The following is an 8,929-nucleotide window of genomic DNA, read 5'->3' as shown; positions in this document are numbered from 1 at the left end:
GGATGGATGGATGGATGGATGGATGGATGGATGGATGGATGGATGGACAGACGAACGGATGGATGGACAAATTTTTTCATTCATTCATTCAACCTTTATTTAGACTGATAAATCACACTGAGCCTCAAAGGCTCATTTACAAGTGAGACCTGTTTAGACAGAAAAAAAGGTAGTGAAAGTGACACATGTAGGAATTGTAGGCAAAACAAAATCCTATCAAACTCTTTCTTCTTGGCTGAGAAGAAAGACCCTGATAATGAAAAAAAACACCCCACACACAAGCACATGGTGACGTAGACATTCCGCAGGGGGTGGGGATGGGGGTGGGGTGGGGGGACGATAAGGGAGGTGAGAATGTCCAAGGACACTCCCAGAGGCACTGTAGGAGTTCTGATAAGGATAGAATAATCAGCCAGTTCCTCCGGTGAGATCCGTAAACATTCTCGAGACGTGTCGAGGAATAGCCAAGGACAGCACTAATGAGAATCCAAGAGTCCTGAAATGATGACAGAATGTTTATTCAGCTGGTTGGTCCGAGGACTTCCTCGATGGGACGGAGGGGAAATTGATGTTTAATTAAGTAAAACGAGTATTTCTACACATTTTTGGACTGTTGCAACAAGATATAAACAATGTGTGGTTTTGACAGGCATAGCACCTAGAAGATGGCAGCCACTAATCACACCTCACATCAACGTTGGCCATTCCAACGTATTATCTCTATTTTAGCCAATCTACTGTTTTGTTTTGTGAAATTATTGATCATCAGACATAGTGCTGCCATGGGTTCAGAGTTGTGTTTTGATTCTATTGTTCAGGTACAAGCTGTGGGTCGACACCTGCTCTGAGATTTTCGGCGGTCTGGACATTTGTGCAGTTAAAGCTATACATGGGAAAGATGGCAAAGATTACATCACAGAGGTAGGAGTCTGAGATAGGCAGGACTAAAAGTTGCTGTACACCTTTAGATTTAGCATGAATTATCTAAAAATATGCTTCTAGAAGGTACCCAGCTGTATGAATAAATAACGAGCAGTTTGTTTCTTCTTTATTCAGTTTTTTGGTTAAAAGTGTCTTGTTTACATTTTGCCACTAATATAAGCATCTTCATGTGGCACAGGCGGTGGGTTCCTCCATGCCGCTGGTTGGAGAGCACCAGGCTGAGGACAGGCAGCTGATTACCGAGTTGGTTTTGGCCAAATTGAACCAATTAGCCGAAAGAGATGCTAACGCTCCTCAGAGACCCACCACCATACAACCATCCCAGGTACAACAACCATGAGATTGAACAAAGGAGACTCTTAGTTGACTTTATTTTTTCATCACCAACTCTGTTCTTCTGCTCGTTCTTTAGGGAACTGGTCAGAAGGGCGAGATCATCGGTGAACCCACCAAGAATGGTGCCGGGCACCCCCCTCAAGGTTGTTTGCAGTACATTCTCGACTGTAACGGCGTTGCTGTGAGTCCAAAACCAGTCCAGGCCAACTGAAACCGACCCACGAGAGGAGTACTATCAGAGTCTAGGTGACGAAGTGTACCTTAGCTGAACACGAGTGCAGACGGGTGTGGATGCTGTCAGATGTAGAATCAGATCTTTTAAGGGGGGGAGGGCGCCGGCCTGGACTGTTTTTGTTTTGAACTCTATGCAGTGTCCGATCGTTCCGTCACCTGTTCACCTGTTGATTTGTGTGCTCACCCGTGTTCTAGTAGCTGTGGTTTTTCTTTGGAGCTGTTGTTGATGCTGTTAAATGAAGATTGTGCCTCCACTGAGTTCAGTGCTGCTCTGTGCTGCCCGTTTGACCCGGCTGTGAGCTTTTCATTTGCTCTGTGGTTTTGTTTATTTTTATTCTTACTCTTATTTTGGTGTGTACCTCTAGATATTCCTCAAACTTTGAACATACCGTATATCGTAATACGTATAACGATAAGTGGGTGTGTATGGCTGTAGTGGTGGTTATTTTCATACTAATACTGATAGATATTTATTTTTGTTTTTGCATGATTGATACAAAGCCAGGCGCAGGTTATAAACGTCTGACCGTGTGGTACGTATATCCAACATGGCCGTTACATCGCTGTGTTTTTTCTAAGCTGTGTTTCCTGTGAGTCATGCATTGTAAATGTGCAATAAGATAAGACTTTTACACACCCGATAGGTACATGCAGTATTTTTTATTTTCTATAACTTCCATCTCCCAATCTATATAAATAAATAAATACCACTAGAAGAGTTTATTTAATCATAGATGCCCACAAAGAAGTACAATTAAAAGTTTATTGAAGATTTTATCGTGTATAGTGACGTGCAACCAAAGAACATAGTTAAGTACTTTTAGTCTTTGCACTCCAGTAACCCACGATGTAAATACCAGTGAGGGGACTGGTAATCCTGCACTATTTCTTCAAAAGAGCGGTCCAAGACGTGCACAACCTGTTTCAAACTGCCGAATAAAGAGCAAACACCGGTGAAGCGATGCTGTATTTTACCTCTTGTTGTCCGTTTTGGGTCCAGGTATGTAGAAACTGATTTTATTTTTTCTTAAACTAAAACATGCGTGATGTAGATCTGCACCACAGTGCGAGATATAGTGTCCCCTCCACACACATCGCCCCCCGAGGTTTTCTCACGCTAAATAATAGCTTTTATCTTGTGTTCCCATGACAACGATGCATGAGCTCCCGAGGTTTCAGTGTGGACTGCTGTACTGTGCTCATGTTACTGCCATTCCTGTGAGTCGATGGAAGGTGCAATATAAATCTGTTGTTTCTTTTCTCTCTCGGTAATATACTAAGAATAAAATCAGATCTTCCGATAATTCATTAAAATAGCTATACTTGCCCCACACCTTCTTAAAGAATGTTTGTTTTACCACTTTTAATGTCTCAGTCACATGTTTTTTGTCCAGTGGCTTTTGTAGAAGCCCTTTTCTTTGATCGAATAACCTAAATGATGAAACAGCTAAAAAGCAACAGACTTACCTGTGGAATGAAAAGAACGATATCAGTGCTGTCCTTCAAGAGTTTGCTTCTATAAAAAGTCATCCTGCGAGCTCTGTGTGCGGTTCTTTCCTAATTTGTATCAAGTGCCATTGTATCTGTGATTGTATCCTCGTGAAAAGCCATGCCTGAGGCTTCATGGAAGTGTTGTTCTGTTTTATAGGAGATATGCCATGACACTGATGTGCAGAGGTACCCCAGTTAGAGAGAGGGAGTTGAACATTTGCTCAGTTTTACCTGGGCCGGGCCGACCTGGCAGACTACAGAACTGTGGTACCTTTAAAACCAACGGCGAACAGTGAAAGTTCAGATCGAAATAGATTAAATTGAAAATAAATCTTTTTTGAATATTTCTTCGGTTGTCACTGGCAATAAAGCTTCCTTTGCAATAAATGACTGGTGTGTGTCCTCCTGTGTGTGTGTCAGGAGTAATGTTGCACTCATGAAACACTTCATTTCATCAGCTACCTGATCCTGTACAACACCACTCGGCTGCTTTGGTCTGCACACGCCACCTCCAGCATTGTGTCGTTCCCAGCGCATGAACAGATATTTGTACTGTGAAGCTGCGTCTGTCTTTATTTTATGGTGTTTTAGCTCATATATGGTGAAATTGTGTTTGTATCAAACAAGTTAATGAATTTAGTCAGCAGGAATGTGACAGGGCTAAACTATTATGGGTAGCAACATCATACAGCTAAATACATGCCTGATATTTACCCGGTACACACCAAATACTTACTGAATACATACACAGTAGGTACCTGGTACCTACCGGGTATGTAATGATAGCCAAAAACTTGCTGCGCAAATAACTAAAACTACTTATTTGGTACTTCCTGGTACGTATCTATAGCTTACTTGATACTTACCCAGTATGTACCTAGTACTGAATTTGTATACTAGTTACCTACCTAATACTATGTACCTGGTACCATTTGGTGAATCAAGATGCTTGAACATCAAATGGAGTGGAAGAGAACTGGATCAGTCTGAGGCCCAGAAGAAACCAGCTGCTGAATCAAAACAGGCGTACTACTCATAAGCAGCCATGGAACAGCATCAGCTTGATCTGCTGGATGGAGAGGAGGAACAACACATTCACAGCTGAGGTGAGAACGGAAAGGTTTGGTTGTTAGAGCTTGAAAAGATTGTTTGTTTTACGTTTTTTTTAAGTGGGGTTATTTGGAATGGTTCTGAACAGCAATACTCTTTATATTTGCTTCCATTAGGTAAAGTTATTAAACAGCATGGGATAAATGTTCATTGTTATGCTGATGATACACAGCTATATTTATCCAGGAAACCCAATGAATCTAATCAGTTACTTAGACTAGAAGCATGGATGAACCTGGATGATCCTAAATGTTCTGCCTTTAAACTCAGACAAGACTGAGGTTTTAGTTTTTGGACCTGAGCATCTTAGGAATTAATTTTTCAGTCTTTCTTCCTCCTTAGATGGCATTAATCTGTCCTCCAGCTCTAATGTTAAAAATCTTGGTGTTATTTTTGATCAGGACATGTCTTTTATCCCCCACATTAAAAATGTTACAAGAACTGCCTTCTTCCATCTGCTTAATATCACTAAAATTAAAAACATCTTATCTAAAGACAATGCATAAAAACCGGTTCATGCATTCATCGTGTCTAGACTAGACTATTGCAATGGTTTATTATCTGGGTGTCCAAATACTACTTTACAAAGTTTTCAGTTGATCCAAAATGCTGCTGCCAGAGTCTTAACTGGAGTTAGTGGGAGAGATCATATTTCTCCAGTTTTAGCTTCTCTCCATTGGCTCCGTCAAATCCAGAATAGAATTCAAAATCTTACTTCTAACCTACAAAGCTCTCAACAACCTAGCTCCATCTTATATTCAAGATCTTGTTCCATATTTTCTTAACAGAGCACTTTGCTCTCAGGCTGCAGGTTTACTTGTGGTTCCTAGAGTTTCCAAAAGCAGAATGGGAGGCAGGTCTTTCAGTTATCAGGCTCCTCTCTTGTGGAACCAACTTCCAGTTTCTGTCCATGAGGCTGACACATTGTCCAGTTTTAAGACTTTCCTTTTTGATCAATACTATAGTTAGGGTCAGCTTTGGTTTCCTGAGCTTTCCCTTAGTTATGCTGCTATAGGCTTAGACTGCTGGAGGACAAATTGACCACATTTCCTCACTCTGCTGTTGTCTTTACTTGCTCTATTCTACCTGTTTGAATTGGTAATTATTTCTATCCTTAACATGTGTTTTTTGTCTTTTTTCCAATAGAAAGTACATCTGGACCTGCCATTCTGTGTTTGTTTGTTTGTTTGTTTGTTTGTTTGTTTGTTTGTTTGTTTGTTTGTTTGTTTGTTTGTTTCTACTTCTTGTCCGACCAAAGCCCAGCTGGCCGAAGCGGATGATTGCATGTCCTGAGCCTGGTTCCGCTGGAGGTTTCTTCCTGTTAAAAGGGAGTTCTTCCTTTCCACTGTTGCCTTTGTGCTTGCTCAGGATGGGAGACTGCGACAAAGTAAAGATTCAACACAATCTGCTGACCTCCTTAAATAGAGAACTTTTATAATTGGCTTTTTTCATGTATGTGAATGTTTCTGTTCGGTGTCCTGAAATGACTTCTGTTGTGACTTGATGCTATATAAATAAACTGAATTTAATTTAATGGAACAATTAATATCCAACCTGCTGTAGATAGCTGTTTAGGAGGTCGGACAGATAAACCAAAGGCTGCAAAGCCATAAAAAGTGAGGAAGTTTTTCTCTCTCGTGGGGATGCAAAAAAATAATGTATATTTTTTTCTCGCAGCCCTCCTGATTTGAGGGATTTTGCAGCTTGTTCTCAACACGTCATCCATCAAAAACTTAATCTACTGTATTTAATGACACAGCTGATTAATTATTTGCTCTCTTGCATCATAAACAGTACACAAACTAAACACGTTGTGTTTACTGCGGATGAACAGACATAAACAAAGATCTCAAAAAAGACGTTTCCCATGTTTTACAGTTACACAAGTTTCTGGTGTCTTAATAAGAACTATGAAAGGGTTACAGAATCAAAAGCATTGATCGTTCTGTAGAAAAATGTCTTAGCAGTTTGACTGAGAAGTGCTGGCTTCTGTCTCTATTTGGAGATGTGCACGTATATTAGTGTTGTCTGATACTACTAATCTGGTGTCCATGTCTGGTATCTGATTGTGCCAGATATGAGCATTTTTACAAGTATTCATACCTGTAAAAAATGCCCCAATACTCGGGATTGATAGCACTTATGGTGGTATCAGTGGTGCCATTTCTACTTGTGCTGCAGAAGTGACCGAAAGTTTGGATGATACTGGATTTTAGTCGTCTTCTCAACATTTAGAGCCTCGGTACAACATTCCCGCCCGCCGCCATATTGACGAAAAAACTTTGCAGAAGGTGAAATGAATTAATTAAAACAAAAACCCACCTGCAGGATGTTTCTGCGTTGACTTCAGATATGTGGACGAGCAGTGGAAGTCCATTATCTGTTATAAGTTTAACTGCGCAGTTTGCTGGAGGTTTTACTCTCCAGTTTTTGGACCATGTTTGAGAAATTTACACAAGTTGAAAGAAAATCTATTTTGTTATATTTTTATTTAATTTAAAATTTCACAACAGTATACAGCAGGGTTATTCAACTAAACTGCTCAGGGGGCCAGTTTCTGAAAGCCAACAGCGCGGGGGGGGGGGGGGGGGGGCAGACATCCAGCGATTAAAGTCATTATGTAAATAACCAAAGTTTACAATGTGTTACCTTTTACATTGGTTTATTTTATTGCATTGAATCATAAATGCAACAAACAGAACCCAACACCCAAACCCAGAACCTCCCCCCCCCCCCAATAACATAAATATATATATATATATATATATTTCATGAAGTGGGCCGGATTGAAGTCACCCGCAGGCCGCCAGTTGAATAGCTCTGGTATCCAGTATCTACAGGCATAGGAACTGTAGGTCTGTAAGTTAGGAGAGCCACCTTGTTTAAAACTAAAGAAATGTGTTTTTTAAGTCAGTGTGTAATGTATATGTTCTAACTCAGTAAGTACTCGGTATTGATAATCGATATCGGCGAGTACACAAACTGAAGTACTTGTATTCCCCAAAAAACTGGTATACAACTGTGTGTGATTGAAGCCATTTCAAGTTTGAGTAAATGTTGGGGGCTCATTTCTTCCTCATTAAAAACTTCCACTTTAAAAAAAATTACAGAAAGTTTTAAAAAGTATTTTATTATGCCTTAATTGTTTGATGGCTTGAATGCTTCTGTGTTGTTAAAAATAAAACTAATATTCTAATATGTTAAACACTAACTTAAAGTGGTCCTGCTTTTTTATGGCTGTTAATGAAACAAATCACATTAAATTTCATGAAAAGAGCATGAAAGACTATAAGTCGTTATATAGCTCCATATTTACAGTTTACACATTGTCACAGCTGTGATGTCTTATTATTACACTTGTTTTCTTCGTATGACTGGAGTCTTCTCTGACAGCTGTAACTGTCTCTGCTCACAGATGACCCACAGAAGCTCAGAGTCCACGCAGTAAAACTGCTACAGATCAGGGTAAAGCACCACAGATGCTGCAGAGCAACCATCAGGCTGGTATTTATCTGGGAAAATGTCAACAATATTTCAGCAGGAAGCAGCTCCCACAGATAAAGTCTGTTCAGCTAAAAAACATTTGTCAAACATCCAGATGGAAGCGTTTTTTTAAATTGGAAAAAAAAAAAAAGGCAGACTAACCTGACCTTGGTTTTTGAAATTCCTGCTGAAGAACTCGTGTCTAGACGCCCTCTCCCCTCCAGCTCTCTGCCAAGCTGCTGTTCAACATGAGCCGACTCGAGGAGGAGAGGCTCGGTGCAGAGAGGACCATCTGGCTGAAGAGCACATCAGAGGACAGACACACACTCCTGTCTGTAACGAAGGAGAACGCAAGAGTCTTGGTAAAAACTGAGCCCATCTTTTGAAAAACAAAAAGTACAGCAATGTGTAGTATTTCTGATACTCACCACTCTCACTGTTGTAAAAGAAGACTGAAACACTCATTATCATCCAACCACTTCTCTTTTAATCTTTAATCGGTTTAGCTGATTGGCTGAAGATGGAGGTCTTCATGTAAAAAGGATGGACAACAAATATTTTAATCAATCACAGTTGGTTTAAGATCAGTTTATGTTAATTAACTTGCGCCATCTGGTGGTGGATTTGATGCACACAAAACCTCAGCATCTTTAGGTTACCATGGTAACACACTTGACTGCAAGAGTCTAACCTGGCAACCAGCAGTGCCTGCTTGTATATACAGCATATGAAAGTTGCTGTAGAAATATATTATATAAAGATATGGCTTATTATCTGAAGAAATTAACACTATTTTATATAATTAATGGGGTTTAATATCACATCTCTAATTGTTTTGTTTGACAAGCCTCCATCCATCCATCCATCCATCCATCCATCCATCCGTTACCTTTACTGGTTCGTCCTTTTTGGTTCGCTGAGGTCCCTGGCATTCATGTCCATCAGTCACTGTGTGAGAGGCGGGGGACAACCTGGACAGGTCTCCAGTCCATCACAGGGGCACATAGAGACTAACAACCATTCACTCTCTCACTCACACCTAGGGACAATTTAGTTACCAATCAGTCTAACATACATGTTTTTGATCTGTGGGAGGGAACCGGAGTACCCAGAGAGAACATGCAAACTCCACCCAGAAAGGTCCTATGGGACTTGAACCTGTGCCTTTCTCGCTAAGAAGCAACAGCAACTGTGCCACCGTGTTTGACAAACATGTAAATTAAAATTAAACTTTTCTGAAATTGCATCAACAGACTTCCCCAAAACATCTAAAGCAACTTTAATTTAAAATAAACTTTTTTTTCATCCAATTAAGCCAAAATATGCCAAACAT

At 40.2% G+C, this 8,929-nt stretch overlaps 1 protein-coding gene across 1 annotated transcript in view; it reads left to right on the top strand.

The window, feature by feature from the left end:
• syn2a (synapsin IIa) overlaps window positions 1-3,295 on the top strand; it is a 15,903-nt gene extending 12,608 nt beyond the window's left edge. The window contains exons 9-11 of the mRNA XM_037683969.1: window positions 819-921; window positions 1,121-1,267; window positions 1,355-3,295. Of these exons, the coding sequence (XP_037539897.1) occupies window positions 819-921; window positions 1,121-1,267; window positions 1,355-1,489 (385 nt within the window). The 3' untranslated portion in view covers window positions 1,490-3,295. The remainder of the gene's footprint in view (window positions 1-818; window positions 922-1,120; window positions 1,268-1,354) is intronic.
• Window positions 3,296-8,929: the final 5,634 nt, after the last annotated feature.

Source organism: Nematolebias whitei, chromosome 11, assembly GCF_014905685.2.
Source record: "Nematolebias whitei isolate Nwh7 chromosome 11, NemWhi1, whole genome shotgun sequence".
NCBI lineage: Eukaryota > Metazoa > Chordata > Actinopteri > Cyprinodontiformes > Rivulidae > Nematolebias > Nematolebias whitei.
The sequence above is the reverse complement of the archived record's forward strand: the minus strand, read 5'-3'. Positions and strand labels throughout refer to the sequence as shown.